Consider the following 22,818-nt stretch of genomic DNA (forward strand, 5'->3'; position numbering starts at 1 on the left):
GGTAGAATAGAATCACAACAAATATCATTCAATTGTTCGAATGAAATGATAACACGGCGCCATTAGCCACGGGTTACAGACGCGGATTGGGTTGAGTTTACCAAACGGGTCGAAAAGAAGAATTACAAGCGCAGTTACATAGTACCGATAATGTGTGGTGTAATCATCATAGAGTGGTCATTAGTTGATCGGTGAATTGAAATTAAATTAAATTGAATCAACCGACGCGTCTGCGTGGCGCCGCGTGGGAACGTGGGAGCGCGAGCTCCGGCCCGTCTCAGTGCAGGTAGTAGGCGACGAGGGAGACGAGGAGCGCGGCGGCGCCGGGCGCGCCGGCGAAGGCGCCGCTGGTGGCCGGGGCGGTCGCTCCGGCCGCGGCGCTGGCAGCCGCGCCGGTCGCGCCGGGGGACTCGGCCGGCGCCTCCGTGGCCGGGGAGGTCGCCGCGACCAGGGAGGCGGAGGCCACCAGGGCGATCAGCACGGCGCAGGCGATCTTCTTCATCTCCATGGCTTCTGCCTCTCTCTCCTCGCGGGTACGGTACGGTTGCACGGGGCCTGCGCAAAAGAAACAAACAGCAAGCGGCTAGGCGGTCGAGGAGGAGAGGTCGGCCGGCGAGGCGCGGTTTATTCCGGTGGTGGGAGCGGGGCGGTGGGGGGAGGGCGGCTCGGTCGCTCTCTGGAAGGCCTGGGAGAGGGTGGGGTGGCGCGGCGCCGCGTTTTGTAGGGCGCGCGAGCGGCCATGAGAGGGCCTCGCCTGGCCGTCGGTTGCCGCTCTGCCCAAATTAGGGTGCCCAGCTTCCGTACGGGTGGCCATTAGCGCGCGGCGGGAGCATGCGGAGGACATTACCTTCGTTTGTGTGCTTGGAAAAATGGAGCGGTGATGGTTAATCGGCCCGCGGAATAAGAATTTGATTAATTCAATTCGATTATCAAACGACCTACGGTCATCCCATGGATACTGCACAGCTCCCCAACCATCGAGTGAACCTACCACAACAGCTCGTGCACGCGCCATTGAACATGAGGTGAACTTGCTCTTAGTGAATTCCCTAAGTCCACATGCGAGACATGACTACTACCTCAAATGGATGTGTTATGCGTGTTCAGATACCGAGGACGAAGTCATGGAGGTGCAAGGACGAAAAATGGAACGATGATGATTAATCGGCCCACAGAATATGAGTTTGATTAGTTGAATTCGATTATCAAACAATTGCCCCTCCACGTTTTGATCTCATGTGACATAGAATGTGGAAGTATATTGTTTAGTAGCTTGTGACAGGAGGAAGAAAATCAAGCACAAATAGCAGTGCCCAGTAACAGTTCAATCAAGTGCGATCGGGTGCCACTAGTACCTGTGAAGAACGTTCGAGTACCACGATATAAGAGCATCACTGCCCATCCCTTGTACTCACCCGATCCATATCAATATCGTTGATTTAGTACAACTTTATGCTAAATCAACACTAAGTAATATGGATCATTGATAGTAACTTAATTCTCTGTCATTACTCATCCTTTAATTCTGAATTGAACGTTTTCTTTGTCTAGCGCATCATCCAAAACTTAATCCTAGGTTGTCCACGACGTCCTCCATGGTCCGTGTCAATGGCTGTTGGAAGCGCTGTAAATGTTTGCGGCGCTGTAATGGATAGACCATATCTGCTGCTGCTGTTTGCGGCGCTGCAGATGTTGTTGTTACTATACTCTAGTCCTCTGTAAAACTCCTCTCACTTATTAAAATGAAAATTTGCTCCGTCGACGTTTTGTCAAAAAAAAGACTTGATATCCAGAAAAAAATCAAACACACTTTCTTGATAAAGAATCATTTCAAACGCAAATTTAACTACTTCATTGCATAATTAAACAACATTACCAAATTAACACCATACATAGCATAATAAACAGTCCATTACCAACTACATTAACACTACATCAACATCGAACTATCTAAGATAAATTAGATACTAGGCACATAGTACCAGCTTGATTAATCAACATCCAACTATCTAATATGATGATTAATCAACCCATGGTATGAGTTTGATCAATTGAATTGGATTACCAAACGATTCCCTTGCCCTTGAGGAAGAAAATAGTAGTACCAGCTTGATTAAAAATACGTGTATCAATGAGTTTGATCGGTTGAATAGTAATAATTCATACCCACGACCTGTCGTCTCACATCTCCCTTCGGCAGGCATCAAAACCACTTTGATCACACACGAATTGAACAGACTATCACCTGGCCATGCCGGGGATTTCATTTCATTCATGGGACAGGACACTTCCACAGTTGTTCACATCTAAAACCACACCACACTTGCATTCAGTTACTTATACACACGCCCACTCATAAAACAAAGCGACACTACAGTTGCGACACAACCCCTCCACTCCACTCCACTCAACACCCATCTTTTCTCGAAGGGCCTGCATGCATGTCAAGATTCATATCATTTGCGCATGCATGTCAAGATTCATACCATTTGCGCCCCTTGGTGCGCTTCTTCTCAAGCCTCTGCCGAGCGCGCTCAAACTCCTCCTCCGTGGGCTCTGAGCTGCCCGCCTTGTTGTCATCACACTTGGACATTATAGATGACAGAACAGAGTCAAACCGCTCCTTCCTCTGTTCCCTGCGCTGCGAGATCGCCAGGATGAGGTCGCTCTCCTGGCTCTTCTTTTTCCTATGGCAGTTTCAGGAGACAAAACAGTGCAGACTTCACATAAGCAGGTGATAGCGACTAGTATCTTGAGAGGATCAAACTCGAGTGAAGTGTTTCAAGGGATGGATAAATGCTAGTAGGGAACTTACTTCACTCTCCTCTCCAATGGGTTTGTGGGTGGTTCTATCTCAGAGATCTTTTTAGCCCATTTCGCATACACTTTGGTGGACTTCACCTCGCCTACAAAGAAAGGAGGCGGTAAGATAATTGCGCATACAGAAGTTTTGAGGAGCCGGTTGAGTCAAACATGTAAAATCAAGCACTTTACTAGCACCTCGTTGTAGATTGTATGAAGAAAATGGGACAATAAATCAATTATATATGGAAAAATCATAGTGGCAACAGCATATGATTATTTACCTTCAGCAATTGCCTGATCAATTATATCTTTGAAGCGGTGAGAATCAAGCTTGGCATCTGAGCAAATCATTGAGCAGAAGAGTCTGCACAAAAAGGCAGAGGGTTAGAAAAAAAAAGAAATGAAACACAGTTGTTCAGTTGCAGTATCAAGTTTTGGAACAAACATTTAATCCAGCATCAATCACCTGTTCATGTTGCCCTTAAATTTTGTGTACAGTTCCTTTAAATCCTTTTTCTCAGAGTCTGACCCTCTATACTTAGCTTCAAATTCTTCAATGTCAGCCTCTGTGACCTGAGAATAATTTAGACAAAGCAAGTTCATCATGCATTGTATAAGCAAATGGGCAACGTAAGTTTCTCACTGGCATGGAGCAAACACATACCTTTCTGTACACTGTTCTGAAGTACGCTTGGAGATTGTCTGCAGCTTCTCCAACCAGTGCCTATCACAAGGGAAAAGATTTGAGAATATTACACAGAAACTTCAAAGGTGGAAACCAAATTGCTAGGATTAGGTGCTCACATCATCATCAGTAATTCCAGTCTCATCATACAATGCCCTTTTCTCCTGATCTCCAAGAATAGATATCACCTTTTGCAGCTGCTGAAATTTTTCGTTGGCTTCCTGACAACACATAGCATTTCAATTCAGATACATGGTACGTATTTACTACAACAAAGGTTCAGGGTTGAAATCCTACCTCATCTCCAGGATTCTTATCTGGGTGAAGACGCAAGGCCAACTTGTGATATGCCTTTTTTATCTCCTGTTGTGAAGCTGTGCTCGCAACCCCTAATATCTGCAGAAAGAAGGAAAAACAAGCATATTAAATGAGATGTCTGTCATACTATGAGATCAGCAAAGTGGAGCATATCAGCATAACAATTGTTTATTAAAGTACTCCTGTAGAAATTCAGACTTAATCCAATTTGAGGTCGCTGCCATGGACTGCATGTACCCTTGCAGCTCTCTGCATGTTTATTTAAACATGGGTTTTCTACCATAGTAAGTGCAATCAAGTTGTATCCACCAACTGACTGCAACTTTGCAGAAACAAAAAAAAACTAGTGATGATGTTTGAGAAGAAACCATGAATGCAAGCACGGTGCAGCTTTTGTTCTTGTAACAAAAAATTATATCTTGGCTTAACTGGACATGAACCAGAAACTTTATAACTCATGGAAGTGAGGACTGAATTCTGATCCATAAAGTGAATAAAAATGTTCCTATTTGCTAACATATGACTTACAGGACAATTGACACCTTTAACTGAACAATTGTATGTTCCTGGATCGACATATATATAGCAGCCCAGCAGATCCTAACTCCAAAATCCCAAGCAAACATCTCCCTTTCACATCCAGCCACATAACTGCTTGACCGCAGAAACAGGGCAAGGATAAAAGCCCTTTAGCACACTTACTAACCAATATGTGCGGCATGTGATCCTTTAACCCCGGCATATTTTGGATCCGAAATGGGCATGTGTCCGGTTTTGATATGAATTGACTGCGGTTCACTAGGCTACTGTTTTGTGTTAAAAAATGTCATGACAGCAGGGGAAAGATACGTGTCCGGGTTTATACACGCAGGTAACGTCATAGGACTCCATATCTCGGGGCTAACCTCCTGTGTGCGCATGTTTAATCATAATACCCAAATATAATACTAACAACTGAGCGATTAGCATGGAGATCCACGAGAAATTCCTACCAAGGGAGCACCTGACTTAACAGCGGACAGCCCTGGGCGGGCAGCGACATCAAACAAACGTATATACGACGCCATTACTGTTCATCCACGAATCCGAAACATCCGTGCAGGATTTAGATCGAACACTAGCGCCGGAATCCGAAGCCCTAGGGTCTGGACGGAGGTATTACCTCGTAGAGGCTCTTGCTCTCCGCGGCGGCGGGGGCGGGCTCATCGCCGTTCATCTCGACGTCGTCGCCGTCGCTGTCGCTGGAAACCCTAGCCCTCCTCTTGCGGCCCATTCGGTGGGAGGCGGCGGAAGTGGGGGAAGTGGAGCAGGAAACCGTGGTGGTGCGATTCTTTCTTATAGCGGGCGAGGCTCGAGCGCGAGTGCGGGAAATTTTCCCGCGCGCCGGAAATTGGCGGACTCCCGTACCGGTACCGTCCCGATCAAAATGCTTGGGGTGCGGGGGGTGAGCGGGGAGATAATAGTATGTTTTTTTTTTCAATGAAAAGGGGTTCCCCGGCTCCATTTCATATAGAAAGAAACCACACGACTGGAGTACCAAGTTAGTATTATAGAAACTCTCCAACTCCGAGAGAGCAGAATCGGCATTTTGTCCTTACCAAAGGGAAAACCATAATAATCAAGCCAAGACGCCTAGTCCGCATCTATTACAGAAGTAAAACGACCTCAGAAGAGGCTCGCAGGCCGGTGAAGAAAATCAGCAAAACCCTGAGAACACCACTTGGATAGAATATTGTTCATTCGGATGTTTGAGCTGATATTCAATGGTGGTTCTCCCTCCATGGGCGGTTGTTCCCATTGAGGGAGTCCTGAACTAGGGGGTCCTCGGGCGTCTGGACTATGTGATGTGGGCCTGACTGATGGGCCGTGAAGATATGAGATCGAAGATCTTCCCTCGTGTCCGGATGGGACTCTCCTTTGCGTGGATGGCAAGCTTGACGTTTGGGTGTATAGTTTCCTTCCCTTGTAAACCGACCTTGTACAACCCTAGCCCCCTCTGGTGTCTATATAAACCGGAGGGTTTAGTTCGTAGAGGCAATCATAATCAATCACCCTAGACATCTAGGGTTTAGCCATTATGATCTCGAGGTAGATCAACTCTTGTAACCCCTATACTCATCAAAGTCAATCAAGTAGGAAGTAGGGTATTACCTCCATTAAGAGGGCCCGAACCTGGGTAAACATCGTGCCCCTGTCTCCTGTTACCTTCGATCCTAAGACGCACAGTTCGGAACCCCCTACCCGAGATCTGCCGGTTTTGACACCGACATTGGTGCTTTCATTGAGAGTTCATCTGTGTTGTCGACGGAAGGATCGATGGCTCGCCTCGTCGTCAGCGACAAAATCACCTCTGGAAGGGCCCTAGTTCCCGGGCAGATCCTCCAGATTGGCAATTTCTCCATAGGCGCCCGCCCGACCATTAAGCCCAAGACGGTCCCTCGGATTGCCAAAAATCACCTCCGCATCAACCCTGAAAGTGTTGATAAGATGGATCCGGCGGATGTCTCGTCTTTAAATGAACTGCTAGATCGCATCGCCGCCCTAGGGGTCGCAACAGATTACGATCTGATTGGGCTTAAACCCGATCAGAGGGAAATCAGGTCTCCACCTGTCACCCACCTGGTGACTGTTGTGGAAGAACAACTTGAGGATACTACTCCTCCTATGCTGAAAACAAACTATGTCCGGATCTTCGAGCCCTACGAGCCGGACACTCATCGTCAAGATGAGATCATCTGTCCTCCGAACATAGAATTAGGTGCCGAGTTTAAAAAACCCCAGGACACTCCGGATCCTGGGCCAACAATCTCAGGAAATTTTCAAAATCCGGATTCCACAGTAGGTCAGGGTTCGGATTTAAGACCACCCACCCACCACAATCAATACTCTCCAAGCAATTCCGGTCCCCTGGACATATGCGATTTAATGTATATACGACAACAATCCCAGGAAACCGTCCATCACTTTTGGGCTAGATTCCTACTTATTAAAAACAAGATCAAGGATTGCTGCGACGACGATGCAGTATCAGCCTTTTGCCACAACTGTACGGACGAGGGGATCATTAATGCCCTCAATCGGCGCCGCATACTGCACTTTGCAAATTTGGCACACATAGTACAGAAGTACTACGCAATGGAAAGCGCTTGGAAAGCCCAGACAGTTCGGTGGGAACCACCGGCCGGGCAAAAAGGATGCACCCTTACGGGGCACCTGATCATTACTTCGCGGAAAGGAAAACTAAGCCCTTACCGGGACACAAAACTATCCTTGACGAATGGCTCGACAAGCCCTGTCAGATACACACGACGCCAAATTCCGAACCAACTCATAGCCTTCGGGCATGTTGGATACTCCGGCAGGTAGCCAAAAGCGGTGAGGCTATTCTCACCAACACTACCCCGGCGAGGCATTCCCCCGAGGATAATGACCTCAACATGTTTAAGGTCTTCGAGACCTTTTCTTCAAACAACCGGCATAAAAGGGCACTCCGCGACCTCGCCGAAGTCAATCATGTAGCCATAATAAATCCTTGGAACGATATGGCGATAACCTTCAACACCAATGACGAGCCAAGGGCCCGATCAGTCCGAGCACCGGCCGCTTTGGTTCTAAACCCAATTGTAGACGGCTTTCGTCTCACTAAGGTGCTCATGGACGGCGGCAGCGGACTAAACCTCATTTACGAAGACACGCTCAATAAAATGCAAATGGACAGGAGTCGCATCGAGCAAAGCAATGCAACTTTTCGAGGAATTATCCCCAGTCAGGAAGCAATATGCGCGGGGAAATTAAACTCGACGTGGTATTCGGCACGCCAGAGAACTATAGGTCCGAAGAGATAATCTTCCAGGTGGCCCCTTTCAACAATGGATATCATGCCCTGTTAGGGCGAGACGCATTGAAAGATCATGGATGTCGCCTAGAGGGGGGTGAATAGGCGCTTTAAAATAATTACGGTTTAGGCTTGAACAAATGCGGAATAAACCTAGCGGTTAATTTGTCAAGCACAAAACCTACAACAACTAGGCTCACCTATGTGCACCAACAACTTATGCTAAGCAAGACAAACTACTAGGTGATAGCAAGATATATGACGAGAAACAATATGGCTAACACAAAGTAAAGTGCATAAGTAAAGAGCTCGGGTAAGAGATAACCGAGGCACGCGGAGACGACGATGTATCCCGAAGTTCACACCCTTGCGGATGCCAATCTCCGTTTGGAGCGTTGTGGAGGCACAATGCTCCCCAAGAAGCCACTAGGGCCACCGTAATCTCCTCACGCCCTCGCACAATGCAAGATGTCGTGATTCCACTAAGGGACCCTTGAGGGCGGTCACCAAACCCGTACAAATGGCAACCCTTGGGGGCGGTCACCGAACCCGTACACTTTGGCAACCCTTGGGGGCGGTCACCGGTACCCGTCAAATTGCTCGGGGCGATCTCCACAACCTAATTGGAGACCCCGACACTTGCCCGGAGCTTTACACCACAATGATTGAGCTCCGAACACCACCAACCGTCTAGGGCGCCCAAGCACCCAAGAGGAACAAGCTCAAGGGCACCAAGCACCCAAGAGTAATAAGCTTCTCAACTTGTAACTTCCACGTATCACCGTGGAGAACTCAAACTGATGCACCAAATGCAATGGCAAGGGCACACAGAGTGCCCGGGTCCTTCTCTCTCAAATCCCACCGAAGCAACTAATGCTAGGGAGGAAAATGAGAGGAAGAACAAGAAGGAGAACACCAAGAACTCCAAGATCTAGATCCAATGGGTTCCCCTCACATAGAGGAGAAAGTGATTGGTGGAAATGTGGATCTAGATCTCCTCTCTCTTTTCCCTCAAAAACTAGCAAGAATCCATGGAGGGATTGAGAGTTAGCAAGCTCGAAGAAGGTCAACAATGGGGGAAGAACACGAGCTCAAAGGATAAGGTTCATTGGGGAAGAAGACCCCCTTTTATAGGAGGGGGAAAATCCAACCGTTAAGTGCTCAGCCCGCACACGAGCGGTACTACCGCTCGGGCGGAAGAAGCAGTGATAAGGAGCAACAAAACAAGAACCTTGGGGCGGTAGTACCGCCGATAAGTGATACTACTGCTCACCCCAGCGGTACTACCGCTGGAGGAGCAGAACACGGGACAAAAGGAGGCAGGACAGATCAGAGTACGGTGGCAGTAGTGCAGTAGCGGTACTACCGCTTGACCGGAGTGGTACTACCGCTTATAGGCGGAACTACCGTGCCTTACTGCCGCACGACTACCGCTGGACCCGACACGAAAAGAGCAGACCCAAAATCGAGGCGGTAGTAGAGCGGTACTGGAGCGGTACTACCGCTTGACGCTACAAGCGGTACTACCGCAGGGAGAAAAACAGAACTGCCAAAACTTCTTCATTTGAGCTCCGAATTGAGCAAACTCAAGCTTGTTGGATACAAGACGACGAGTAGCATCAAAACAGCGACTGGTTATAGTAAGAAGAGGCAGGGGAGGTATGCCAACAAATAGAGGAGTGAAACCTCCAACCGAGAAGAACCGGCATAACCTCCAACATCGAAAACATCATAGAAGATGCGAGTGAACTCCGTTTTCGATGAACTCGAGCTTGTCATCAAGATGACCATAAGCTCCAAAACTCACAAAGAGAAGAACCAAACAAGAACCAATAAAGATGATGCAAGGATGCAATGGTTTGAGCTCTCTATGAATGATACGATCAAGCTACTCATCGAGAGCCCCCCTTGATAGTACGACAATCGATCCTATAACCCGGTCTCCCAACTACCATCATGAGATCGGTAAAATAGAAAACCTATCAAGAGCAAACCTTTGCCTTGCACATGGTCCACTTGAGCTAGATGATGACGATCTTGACTCCCTCAAGATGGACCACCTTTCTTGATTGCGTTGGCTCGATGAAGACTAGTTGATTGCTCCCCCATACTCCACTATGGGTGAGCCACCCTTCCACACATCTTCACAAGTCCATTGTCACCACAATGGCTTCAAACATTTGATCTCTTCGTGATGCTTTACTTGAACTTGCCCGCTTGACTTGAACTTGCACACCGCAACCTAACCCCACAAAGAACTCTCACGAAGACCATGGGTTAGTACATAAAGCGTAATTGACAATGCTTACCATACCATGGGATCGCTTGATCCCTCGGTACATCTTGTGCGCTTTGTGTGTTGATCAACTTGATTCACTCTTGACTTAGTCTTGATCAACCTTGAATCTTTCCAACTCTCTTCATTTGGATGATGTCTTGAAGGTAAACATGAATGATCACACAATCTTCTTCTTCAAGACATGCTTGCAATAAGCTCAACTCTCACATGACCAATCTTTGGATAATTCCTTAATAACACCTTGGTCACCACATAAACTCCTTGAAACCAACACATGGACTTCAAGAAATGCCTATGGACAAATCCTTCAAATATAACTCAAGGCAACCATTAGTCCATAGAGATTGTCATCAATTACCAAAACCAAACATGGGGGCACCGCATGTTCTTTCACGCATTCACACGCTTTCAAGCCATACCTCATTACGGGTACATGAAGCTCAAAATGCACGGACCCAATAGTGTTATCACTATCGCGAGTGATCCGGACATAGCACTCGACGCCGAAAACAAAACCGCATCCTTGGCCCTCGAGGCACTATCCGAAGCCCTGGCGGCCGAGGAGCTCACCGCTCTGCGCTCCACAGTGGATAGAGACGATGTAATTCTTGATAAAAGGTCTAAATCCACTTCTTTCAAGCCAGCAGACGAGATAGTCAAATTTCAAGTTCACCCGGCGGACCCCAAGAAGACAGCTTCCATCAGGGCACAGCTGGATCCTACGGTCGACGTTGCATTGCGCGCGTTTTTGCGCGAGAATTGGGACATCTTCGCCTGGCACCCTTCGCATATGCCAGGAATCCCACGCAGGCTGGCCGAACACAGTCTCAATATATTGAAGGGATACAAACCAGTCAAGCAAACGTTGCGGCGCTTTTCTGAACCCAAACGACAAGCTATGGGGGAGGAGCTAGCCAAGCTACTTGAAGCCGGGTTTATCAGAGAAATTAAACATCCGGACTGGCTAGCAAACCTGGTGATGGTACCGAAGAAGGATAAATCCTGGCGCCTGTGTGTCGATTTCAAAGACCTCAATAAAGTCTGCCCTAAGGATCCCTTCCCCCTTCCTCGTATTGACCAGATCATTGATGCAACCGCAGGACACGATTCACTATGTTTCCTCGACGCATACTCCGGATACCATCAAATCAAGATGAAGGAATCCGACCAAGCCGCAACGGCATTCATTATCCCATACGGGCCCTTCTGCTTCAACACCATGCCCTTCGGGCTCAAATACGCCGGCGCCACTTACCAACGCATGATTCAAACATGCCTGGAGAAGCAAATCGACAAGATGGTTGAAGCATATGTAGATGACGTAGTCATCAAAACTAAGCACGTCGAGTCATTGGTGGACAATATGCGCCTCACATTCGACAACCTCCGAACATATGACATACGGCTCAATCCGGAAAAGTGTGTTTTTGGCGTCCCCGCCAGAAAACTGCTTGGGTTCATCATTTCCAATAGAGGAATTGAAGCAAACCCAGCCAAAATCCGAGCCCTGTCACAATTGGCTATACCAACAGACCTCAAGCATGTCCAAAAACTAGTCGGGTGCGTGGCAGCTTTAAGCCGCTTTATCTCCAGATTAGGAAAAAGGCATTGCCATTGTATCGCCTGCTCCGACGCACCGACCACTTTGAGTGGACGAATGCTGCAACGGCCGGACTCGAAGAAATAAAATCTTTGTTAGTGAAAGTGCAACTATCCCTGGGTGGTTTTGGTAATTACTAACAACATATAGCTCATTGAACTAATGCTATTTCAAGATGATCATTTCAGAAAGTTCAATGATTGGCATGGCATGGATTAGGAATGTGGACCCCTCAAAATGCTAAGGACATATATTGGCTCAAGCTCAAGACTCTACATTTTCTTTTTAGTGATCCAAGATCACATTGAGTCCATAGGGAAAGCCAATACTATCAAAAGGCGATGAGGTGTTGCTTAATGGCTTGCTTGCTCAAAATGCTTAGTGATATGCTCCAAAAGCCCTCAACCACTTTCTCATATCCACATATGTCCAAAACCAAAAGTCAAACTCGGCCCCACCGAAATGTTCTATCCAGCGCCACCGAGTTCATTTGACATAGCCACTGCCAGAAACCCTAGTCACTTCGGTCTCACTGATAGGGATCTCGGTCTCACCGAGATGGGATTGCAAACTCTCTGTTTCCCTTCGTAACATTTCGGTCTAACCGAGATGAGCGATCGGTCCCACCGAGTTTGAAATGCAAACTCTCTGTTTCCCCTTCGTAACATTTCGATCTCACCGAAATGAGCGAATCGGTCCCACCGAGTTTTCCTGACCAACTCTCTGGTTAGCTTATTACCAAAGTCGGTCTCACCGAGTTTGTGTAATCGGTCTCACCGAGATTACGCTATGCCCTGACCCTAATGAAATCGGTCCCACCGAGTTGTCATGTCGGTCCCACCAAAAAGCCTAACGTTCACATTTTGAACTGAATCGGTCTGACCGAGTTTTCTGATTCGGTCCCACCGAGTTTGGTGAATTGTGTGTAATGGTTAGATTTTGTGTGGAGGCTATATATACCCCTCCACCCACTCTTCATTCGTGAGGAGAGCCATCAGAACATGCCTACACTTCCAGCATACATTTTCTGAGAGAGAACCACCTACTCATGTGTTGAGGTCAAGATATTTCATTCCAACCACATAAATCTTGATCTCTAGCCTTCTCCAAGTTGCTTTCCACTCAAATCATCTTTCCACCAAATCCAAATCTGTGGGAGAGAGTCGAGTGTTGGGGAGACTATCATTTGAAGCACAAGAGCAAGGAGTTCGTCGTCAACACACCATCTATTACCTTTTGGAGAGTGGTGTCTCCTAGATTGGTTAGGTGTCACTTGGGAGCCTCCGTCAAGATTGTGGAGTTGAACCAAGGAGTTTGTACGGGCAAGGAGATCGCCTACTTCATGAAGATCTACCCTAGTGAGGCAAGTCCTTCATGGGCGATGGCCATGGTGGGATAGACAAGGTTGCTTCTTCATGGATCCTTCGTGGGTGGAGCCCTCCGTGGACTCGCGCAACCGTTACCCTTCGTGGGTTGAAGTCTCCATCAACGTGGATGTACGATAGCACCACCTATCGGAACCACGGAAAAAATCTCCGCGTCTACATTGCGTTTGCTCCCTCCAAACTCCTCCCTTTACCTTCATGTGCAACATTTTACATTCCGCTGCTATACTCTTAGACTTGCATGTGTAGGTTGATTGCTTGACTTGTGCTAAGTTGCTAAAATCTGCAAAGACTTAAAATTGGGAAAAGGCTAGATTTTTATTTGGTCAAGTAGTCTAATCACCCCCCCTCTAGACATACTTTCGATCCTACAAGTGGTATTAGAGCTTTTGTCTCCATTTGCCGTGATTTCCATAACATTTGGTGATCATAGCCTTGGTTTCACAACCTAGGAGAGTATGGCGTCTAGCAAGGGAAATTACCACCGTAGAGGTCCTTACTTTGATGGTACTAATTTTGCTAGTTGGAAGCATAATATGAAAATGCATATTCTTAGACATAACCCCGCCGTTTGGGCTATTGTGTGTATTGGTTTGCAAGGTGAATTCTTTGATGGGAGAGAACCGAATCGTGAAGCTACCGCGAAAGATTTGAAGATGTTGCAATACAACGCTCAAGCTTGTGATATCCTCTTCGACGGATTGTGCCCCGAAGAATTCAACAAAATCAGCCGTCTTGAGAATGCAAAGGAAATTTGGGATACTTTGATTGATATGCACGAGGGTACAGACTCCGTCAAGGAATCCAAATTGGATGTGCTCCAAAGTCAACTTGACAAGTTCAAAATGAAGGATGGTGAAGGTGTCGCTGAAATGTACTCTAGGCTTGCTCTCATCACAAATGAGATTGCCGGTTTAGGAAGCGAAGAGATGACCGATAGATTCATCATCAAGAAGATCCTAAGAGCCTTGGATGGAAAATATGATACCGTGTGCACATTGATCCAAATGATGCCCAACTACAAAGATCTGAAGCCTACGGAAGTCATTGGAAGAATTGTTGCTCATGAGATGTCACTCAAGGATAAGGAAGAGCTTCACAACAAGTCAAGTGGTGCTTACAAAGCCTCATGCGATGCTCCCACATCTTCAAGTGAGAAAGAAACCTTCAATAAGGAATTGAGCCTAATGGTGAAGAATTTCAACAAGTTCTACAAGAGTAGAAGCAAGGAAAGAAGTTCCAAGTCAAGGTCCTACAATGACAAAAGATCTTCGAGTCGTGAACGTAATTGCTACAATTGTGGAAGACCCAGACACTACTCCAATGAGTATACGGCTCCCTACAAAAGAAGAGAAGATTCACCCAAAATAAGAAGTAGAAGAGAAGAATCACCACCAAGAGAGAGAAGGAGTAGGGATGATCGCTATGAACGAAGAACCTCTCGGAGAAGCAAGGATTTGGATAGGAAGGACAAATCATCAAGGAGCTACACAAAACGAAGACATCAAGCTCATGTTGGTGAATGGGTATCCGGCTCTGACTCCGACCATCACTCCAAAAGAAGTTATCACTCCGCCTCCGAATATACTCAAGATGAAGGTGTTGCCGGTCTATCACTTGTGTCAACCAACTCCTACGACATATTTGATTCACCAAATGAAGGAATTGGAAGATGCTTCATGGCTAAAGGCCCAAAGGCATCACACCCTGAGTATGTTGATTTCAATAGTGATGAAGATGATTTGCTAGGTGATGATGATTTACTTGTTGACAACTCTAGTGATGAAAACTGTGATGAACTTGCTATTAATCATGATAATCAAGATAAAACAAATGATGATGATAAGAATGAGATTGAGTGTCTAACTAAAGAACTAAACACTCTTAAGTTAGCTCATGAAACTACCTTGGAAGATCATCGAGAACTTTTAAAGACTCATGAAAAGTTACGCTTTGAAAAGCTCAACCTTGAGAAAGAGCATGGGTTCTTAAAAGCAATCAATGATGATCTTCGCAAGAAAAGTTCTTCTTACATTGCCAAGCGTTTACTCTTGTCTACTTACATGCCACAAGTTAAATCTAGCAAGAAGAGTAAGAAAGATTCTTCATCTAGTAGTAACAATAATCATGCTAAATCCAATGTTGTTGCTTATAGTAGTTCTCTTGATTCCACTAATGATTCTCTTAGCCAAGTTACACTTGAGCAAGAAAATAGCTTATTGAAGGGAATCATAGAGAAAGGTGTTTACAAGAGCCTTGCCGGGAGTAAGCAATTTGAGGAAACTGTACGCAAGCAAGGAAGACACCGGAAGAATCAAGGTGTTGGTTTTCAACAAAAGTTCAATGCCAATGGAGTTGAGTGGGAAGAAGATCAATACCCCAAGACGAAGTTTGTTCCTCAACAAGAGAAGTATGATTCTACTTCTTTCCAAGGAACACAAGCTCAAGATGATCTTCCACCACAAGACCACAAGCAAAAAGGCAAGGACAAGCTTCAAGAGGAGATTGATGCATTTGAATAAGCTCCTAAGGCCTTGGTCAAGTGGGTTCCCAAGACTACATCAAGTTCTACCACGTCAAGTACGACTATAACTCCAAGGATTCCCATCAAGATGATGTGGATCCCGAAGAAGAAGAACTAGAGATTTCTTGAGGGTGACTCCGCCAACATACTTCACTCATATCATTTTGGCGACGACAAGTGCAAACAACTTCCACATCTTGCACTAGTTCAAGGAGTCACAAACCCTCTTGTTGGTAAGACAAGGGACAAGGTAACCTAATGCTTTCATGGACATCATATTGTGTGAACATCACTCTATGTGTATGGATATCCTTGTTTGTTTCTTGTGGGACTAACCCGTGTAGGTATTGAAAGTGCAACTCACTCCAATGGACTGCTCCAAATGATCTACATCAACATTGAGCATCCACATCTTCAACATCTACATGAAGTCATCATCGACAAAACCCAAGGTTAGTTCATCCCTCTTAGGGGGGATATCACATCTAGGGGGAGCTTTACTATAACAATCGAGCTAAAGCAACTCTAATGATGTGAACACAACAATGCTTTATGTAAAAGTGGTAACCCCACTTGTGCTTTAACGATGAGTATGACTTATGATCAAATGTTCTCATTTGACTCCTAAGTCAATATACTCATATATAGATGACCTAGTCATCGCCAATTGCTTGATAGATGCTAGAGTGTTTGTGCATGCTTTGTCACATATTTCATTTGCCATTTTATTGTGTGAGCGTGTTGATTGCATATTTTACTCATTCAAGGACATCCACTTGTTGCTTTGATTTATTGGCTCTTTTTTTCTTTTGCCAAGTGGATGGGCAAGAATGCCTAAGAACTTCCTCTAGCTATCTATGCTTTCTCATCTCAAACTCTATTCATGCTACATCACAAAGTTTGATCAAGTCAGATTCGAACCACTCTGTGTGAGGAGCACTCGGAGTCCCCGATTCGTTATAGACTTAAACTTCCAAAACCTCTCTGTGCATTTCGGTATGACCGATTCATCCATTTCGGTCACACCGAGTTCACTGAGTTGATATAGGTTTTCAATCTCGGTGCAACCAATTTGAACCTTTCGGTCACACCGAGTTGCAGTAACCGCTTGCGATTCTGCATCTCGGTGCCACCTGTAAGTGCATCTAGTGCCACCCCTAGTTGGTTTTGGAGTATTGACGACAAACCTGGTTGAGGGACTAATGTGTTTGTGAGAATTGCAGGATAACACAGGTAGTAGTCCCTCATTGATTCGGTTTACCTACCGGAGATGACCCCTAAAATGTGTGAAGACATTGAAGACAATGGTGGTATGTGAAGATATTCACAATGAAGACTATGACATGAGAAGACATCGCATGAAGACTATGGAGTGCAGAGACATAGTTGTTTCGTAGTTTCCTTTTCTTCTTTGTTGAGTCATAGGAACCACCATAATGTTAAGTGGGGTCCAAGTGAACAAAGTCAGAGTGACTGAAGTGATGCTCAACCAAATCCTATGTCTTCGAGCGAAGACAATGAGAGCAAATCTTATCCAGAGCAGGATAAGTCAGCTTTACTTGTAGCCCAAGTCAAGCTGCCGCGTGTGTTTGAAATCTGACCATTGGACACGTGTCAGTTCCTTAGTGACCCAGGGTCATTTCGGACAAATCAGGTCGGGTTGCCTCCTGGCTATAAATAGCCCACCCCCTTGCTACCTCTTGAGCACTGCGTTGGTTTTCGCTTGAAGAGGAAAGGGTGAAGCAGTAAAGTAGCGTAAGTATTTCCCTCAGTTTTTGAGAACCAAGGTATCAATCCAGTAGGAGACCACGCGCGAGTCCCATGCACCTACACAAACAAATAAGAACCTTGCAACCAACGCGATAAAGGGGTTGTCAATCCCTTCACGGTCACTTACGAGAGTGAGATCTGATAGATATGATAAGATAATATTTTTGGTATTTTTATGATAAAGAGTAAAAGTAAAGATGCAAAGTAAAATAAACGGCAATAGAAATAGCTAAGTGTTGGAAGATTAATATGATGGAAAATAGACCCGGGGGCCATAGGTTTCACTAGTGGCTTCTCTCAAGAGCGTAAGTATTACGGTGGGTGAACAAATTACTGTCGAGCAATTGATATAATTGAGCATAGTTATGAGAATATCTAGGTATGATCATGTATATAGGCATCACGTCCGCGACAAGTAGACCGAAACGATTCTGCATCTACTACTATTACTCCACACATCGACCGCTATCCAGCATGCATCTAGAGTATTAAGTTCATAAGAACAAAGTAATGCTTTAAGTAAGATGACATGATGTAGAGGGATAAACTCATGCAATATGATATAAACCCCATCTTTTTATCCTCGATGGCAACAATACAATACGTGCCTTGCTGCCCCTGCTGTCACTGGGAAAGGACACCGCAAGATTGAACCCAAAGCTAAGCACTTCTCCCATTGCAAGAAAGATCAATCTAGTAGGCCAAACCAAACTGAAAATTCAAAGAGACTTGAAAAGATAACCAATCATACATAAAAGAATTCAGAGGAGATTCAAATATTGTTCATAGATAAACTTGATCATAAACCCACAATTCATCGGATCTCGACAAACACACCGCAAAAGAAGATTACATCGAATAGATCTCCAAGAAGATCGAGGAGAACTTTGTATTGAGATCCAAAGAGAGAGAAGAAGCCATCTAGCTACATGATCATGATGAAGCGTGTCATAATAAAGCGTGTCATAATAAATACGATGAAGCGTGTCATAATAAATACGATGATCATGCAAAGCAATATGACAATGATGAAGCGTGTCATAATAAATGGAACGGTGATAAGTTGCATGTCAATATATCTCGGAATGGCTATGGAAATGCCATGATAGGTAGGTATGGTGGCTGTTTCGAGGAAGGTATATGGTGGGTGTATGATACCGGTGAAAAGTGCGCGGTATTAGAGAGGCTAGCAATGGTGGAAGGATGAGAGTGCGTATAATCCACGGACTCAACATTAGTCATAAAGAACTCATATACTTGTTGCAAAAATCTACAAGTTATCAAAGCAAAGTATTACGCGCATGCTCCTACGGGGATAGATTGGTAGGAAAAGACCATCGCTCGTCCCCGACCACCACTCATAAGGAAGACAAACAAAAAATAAATCATGCTCCGACTTCATCACATAACGGTTCACCATACGTGCATGCTACGGGAATCACAAACTTTAACACAAGTATTTCTCAAATTCACAACTACTCAACTAGCATGACTCTAATATCACCATCTTCATATCTCAAAATAATTATCAAGCACCAAACTTCTCATAGTATTCAACACACTAATAAGAAAAAAAATACTAATCTTGAATGCCTATCATAATTAAAGCAAATTACCATGCTGTTTTGTAGGACTCTCAAAATAATATAAGTGAAGCATGAGATAACAATAGTTTCTATAAAACAAATCCACCACCGTGCCCTAAAAGATATAAGTGAAGCACTAGAGCAAAAACTATATAGCTCAAAAGATATAAGTGAAGCACATAGAGTATTCTAATAAATTCCGAATCATGTGTGTCTCTCTCAAAAGGTGTGTACAACAAGGATGAATGTGGTAAACTAAAAAGCAAAGACTCAAATCATACAAGATGCTCCAAGCAAAACACATATCATGTGGTGAATAAAAATATAGCTCCAAGTAAAGTTACCGATGGACGAAGACGAAAGAGGGGATGCCTTCCGGGGCATCCCCAAGCTTTGGCTTTTTGGTGTCCTTAGATTATCTTGGGGTGCCATGGGCATCCCCAAGCTTAGGCTCTTGCCACTCCTTGTTCCATAATCCATCAAATCTTTTACCCAAAACTTGAAAACTTCACAACACAAAACTCAACAGAAAATCTCGTAAGCTCCGTTAGCGAAAGAAAACAAAACACCACATCAAGGTACTGTAATGAACTCATTCTTTATTTATATTGGTGTTAAACCTACTTTATTCCAACTTCTCTATGGTTTATAAACTCTTTTACTAGCCATAGATTCATCAAAATAAGCAAACAACACACGAAAAACAGAATCTGTCAAAAACAGAACAGTCTGTAGTAATCTGTAACTAACGCAAACTTCTGGAACTCCACAAATTCAGGAAAAATAGGACGACCTAAATAATTTGTTTATTGATCTGCTCCAATTGGAATCAATATTATATCAGGTTCTGGTAATTTTTAACAATTATTTTCGTGAACAGAAAGTTTCTGGAATTTTCAGCAAGACCAAATAACTATCATCCAAGAAGTTCCTATAGGTTTAACTTGGTACAAACACTAATTAAAACATAAAAACAAATCTAACCAGAGGCTAGATCAAATATTTATTCCTAAACATAAGCAAAAAGCAAAAAATTAAAATAAAATTGGGTTGCCTCCCAACAAGCGCTATCGTTTAACGCCCCTAGCTAGGCATAAAAACAAGGATAGATCTAAGTATTGCCATCTTTGGTAGGCAATCCATAAGTAGCTCTCATAATAGATTCATAAGGTAATTTTATTTTCTCTCTAGGGAAGTGTTCGATGCCTTTCCTTAACGGAAATTGGAATCTAATATTCCCTTCCTTCATATCAATAATTGCACCAGTCATTCTAAGGAAAGGTCTACCAAGAATAATAGGACATGAAGGATTGCAATCTATGTCAAGAACAATGAAATCTAAGGGAAGATAGTTCCTATTTGCAACAATAAGAACATCATTAATTCTTCCCATAGGTTTTTTGATAGTGGGATCCGCAAGATGCAAGTTTAAAGAACAATCATCAAATTCACGGAATCCTAGCAAATCACACAAAGTTTTTGGAATCATGGAAACACTAGCACCCAAATCACACAAAGCATAGCATTCATGATCTTTAATTTTAATTTTAATATTAGGTTCCCACTCATCATAAAGTTCTCTAGGGATAGAAACTTTCAACTCAAGTTTTTCTTCATAAGATTGCATTAAAGCATCAACGATATGTTTGGTAAAAGCTTTATTTTGACTATAAGCATGAGGAGAATTTAGCACAGATTGCAACAAGGAAATACAATCTATCAAAGATCAATTATCATAATTAAATTCCTTGAAATCCAAAATAGTGGGTTCATTGATATCTAAAGTTTTGACCTCTTCAATCCCACTTTTACCAATTTTTGCATCAAGATCTAAAAACTCCTAATTTTTGGGACGCCTTCTAGGTAAAGGTGACTCATCTCCAGTCCCATCATTATCAAGATTCATATTGCAAAACAAAGATTTAATAGGAGACACATCAATAACCTTTAGATCTTCATCTTTATTCTCATAAAAACTAGAAGAACACGCTTTCACAAAGCAATCTTTCTTAGCACGCATCCTACCGGTTCTTTCTTTGCACTCATCAATGGAAATTCTGATGGCTTTGAGAGACTCATTGATATCATGCTTAGGTGGAATAGATCTAAGTTTCAAAGAATCAACATCAAGATAAATTCTATCAACGTTCCTAGCCAATTCATCAATCTTAGGCAATTTTTCTTCAAGCAAAGCATTGAAATTCTTTTGCGAATTCATAAACTCCTTAACACTAGTCTCAAATTTAGAGGGCATCTTATTAAAATTTCCATAAGAATTGTTGTAGGAATTACCATAATTATTAGAGGAATTACTATGGAACGACCTAGGATTAAAGTTTCCTCTATACGCATTGTTACCAAAATTATTCCTACCAACAAAATTCACATCCATAGATTCATTATTATTCTCAATCAAAGTAGACAAAGGCATATCATTAGGATCAGAAGAAACACTTTTAGTAGCAAATAATTTCATAAGTTCATCCATCTTTCCACTCAAAACATTAATTTCTTCTATCGCATGCACTTTTTTATTAGTAGATCTTTCGGTGTGCCATTGAGAATAATTAACCATAATATTATCTAGGAGTTTAGTAGCTTCTCGTAAAGTGATTTCCATAAAAGTGCCTCCCGCGGCCCAATCTAAAAGATTTCTAGAAGAAAAATTCAATCCGGCATAATTTTTTTGTATAATCATCCAAAGATTCAAACCATGTGTAGGGCAATTACGTATCATTAATTTCATCCTCTCAGAAGCTTGTGCAACATGTTCATGATCAAGTTGCTTAAAATTCATGATATCGTTTCTAAGAGAGATGATTTTAGCGGGAGGAAAATACTTAGAGATAAAAGCATCTTTGCACTTATTCCATGAATCAATACTATTCTTAGGCAAAGACGAAAACCAAGCTTTAGCACGATCTCTAAGCGAAAAAGGAAATAGCTTCAATTTAACAATATCATTGTCCACATCTTTCTTCTTTTGCATATCACACAAATCAACGAAGCTATTTAGATGGGTAGCGGCATGTTCACTAGGAAGGCCGGCGAATTGATCTTTCATGACAAGATTCAACAAAGCAGCATTAATTTCACAAGATTCAGCATCGGTAAGAGGAGCAATCGGAGTGCTAAGAAAATCATTGTTGTTGGTATTGGTAAAGTCACACAATTTAGTATTATCTTGAGCCATCGTGACAAGCAAGCAATCCAACACACGAGCAAACAAGAAGCAAGCGAAAAAGAGGCGAACGGAAAAGAGAGGGCGAATAAAACGGCAAGGATGAAGTGGGGGAGAGGAAAACGAGAGGCAAATGGCAAATAATGTAATGCGAGGGATAAGAGTTTGTGATGGGTACTTGGTATGTCTTGACTTGTGCGTAGACTCCCCGGCAACGGCGCCATAAATGGCTCGTTGCTGGGAGTCAAATCTTGACTTGACTTGGCGCGAATCTCCCAGGCAACGGCGCCAGAAATCCTTCTTGCTACCTCTTGAGCACTGCGTTGGTTTTCCCTCGAAGAGGAAAGGGTGATGCAGTAAAGTAGCGTAAGTATTTCCCTCAGTTTTTGAGAACCAAGGTATCAATCCAGTAGGAGGCCACGCGCGAGTCCCACGCACCTACACAAACAAATAAGAACCTTGCAACCAATGCGATAAAGGGGTTGTCAATCCCTTCACGGTCACTTACGAGAGTGAGATCTGATAGATATGATAAGATAATATTTTTGGTATTTTTATGATAAAGAGTAAAAGTAAAGATGCAAAGTAAAATAAACGGCAATAGAAATAGCTAAGTGTTGGAAGATTAATATGATGGAAAATAGACCCGAGGGCCATAGGTTTCACTAGTGGCTTATCTAGGTATGATCATGTATATAGGCATCACATCCGCGACAAGTAGACCGAAACGATTCTGCATCTACTACTATTACTCCACACATCGACCGCTATCCAGCATGCATCTAGAGTATTAAGTTTGTAAGAACAGAGTAATGCTTTAAGTAAGATGA

At 43.9% G+C, this 22,818-nt stretch overlaps 2 protein-coding genes across 2 annotated transcripts; both read right to left on the minus strand.

Moving 5' to 3' along the window:
• Positions 1 to 2: 2 nt before the first annotated feature.
• LOC123144213 (arabinogalactan protein 23) lies at positions 3 to 873 on the minus strand. The gene has a single exon (XM_044563270.1). It carries the CDS (start codon positions 506 to 508, stop codon positions 278 to 280), a length of 231 nt encoding a protein of 76 aa, XP_044419205.1. The 5' UTR covers positions 509 to 873; the 3' UTR covers positions 3 to 277.
• A 1,356-nt stretch (positions 874 to 2,229) lies between these two features.
• On the minus strand, positions 2,230 to 5,231 carry LOC123144210 (chaperone protein dnaJ 6). Its single transcript, XM_044563267.1, has 8 exons — positions 4,971 to 5,231; positions 3,788 to 3,886; positions 3,610 to 3,711; positions 3,470 to 3,529; positions 3,272 to 3,378; positions 3,087 to 3,169; positions 2,816 to 2,906; positions 2,230 to 2,687 (listed from the first exon to the last, which is right to left on the minus strand). Exons 1-8 carry the CDS (start codon positions 5,079 to 5,081, stop codon positions 2,474 to 2,476), a joined length of 867 nt encoding a protein of 288 aa, XP_044419202.1. The 5' UTR covers positions 5,082 to 5,231; the 3' UTR covers positions 2,230 to 2,473.
• Positions 5,232 to 22,818: the final 17,587 nt, after the last annotated feature.

This window comes from Triticum aestivum, chromosome 6D (genome assembly GCF_018294505.1).
Source record: "Triticum aestivum cultivar Chinese Spring chromosome 6D, IWGSC CS RefSeq v2.1, whole genome shotgun sequence".
Taxonomy (NCBI): domain Eukaryota; kingdom Viridiplantae; phylum Streptophyta; class Magnoliopsida; order Poales; family Poaceae; genus Triticum; species Triticum aestivum.

Coding starts and splice junctions, on each gene's coding strand:
- LOC123144213 (XM_044563270.1), bottom strand. CDS start 508: ATGGAGATGAAGAAGATCGCCTGCGCCGTGCTGATCGCCCTGGTGGCC.
- LOC123144210 (XM_044563267.1), bottom strand. CDS start 5,081: ATGGGCCGCAAGAGGAGGGCTAGGGTTTCCAGCGACAGCGACGGCGAC. Junction 3,712..3,787: donor ATAAGAATCCTGGAGATGAG/GTAGGATTTCAA, acceptor ATGTGTTGTCAG/GAAGCCAACGAAAAATTTCA. Junction 2,907..3,086: donor TGATCAGGCAATTGCTGAAG/GTAAATAATCAT, acceptor CTTTCTTTGTAG/GCGAGGTGAAGTCCACCAAA.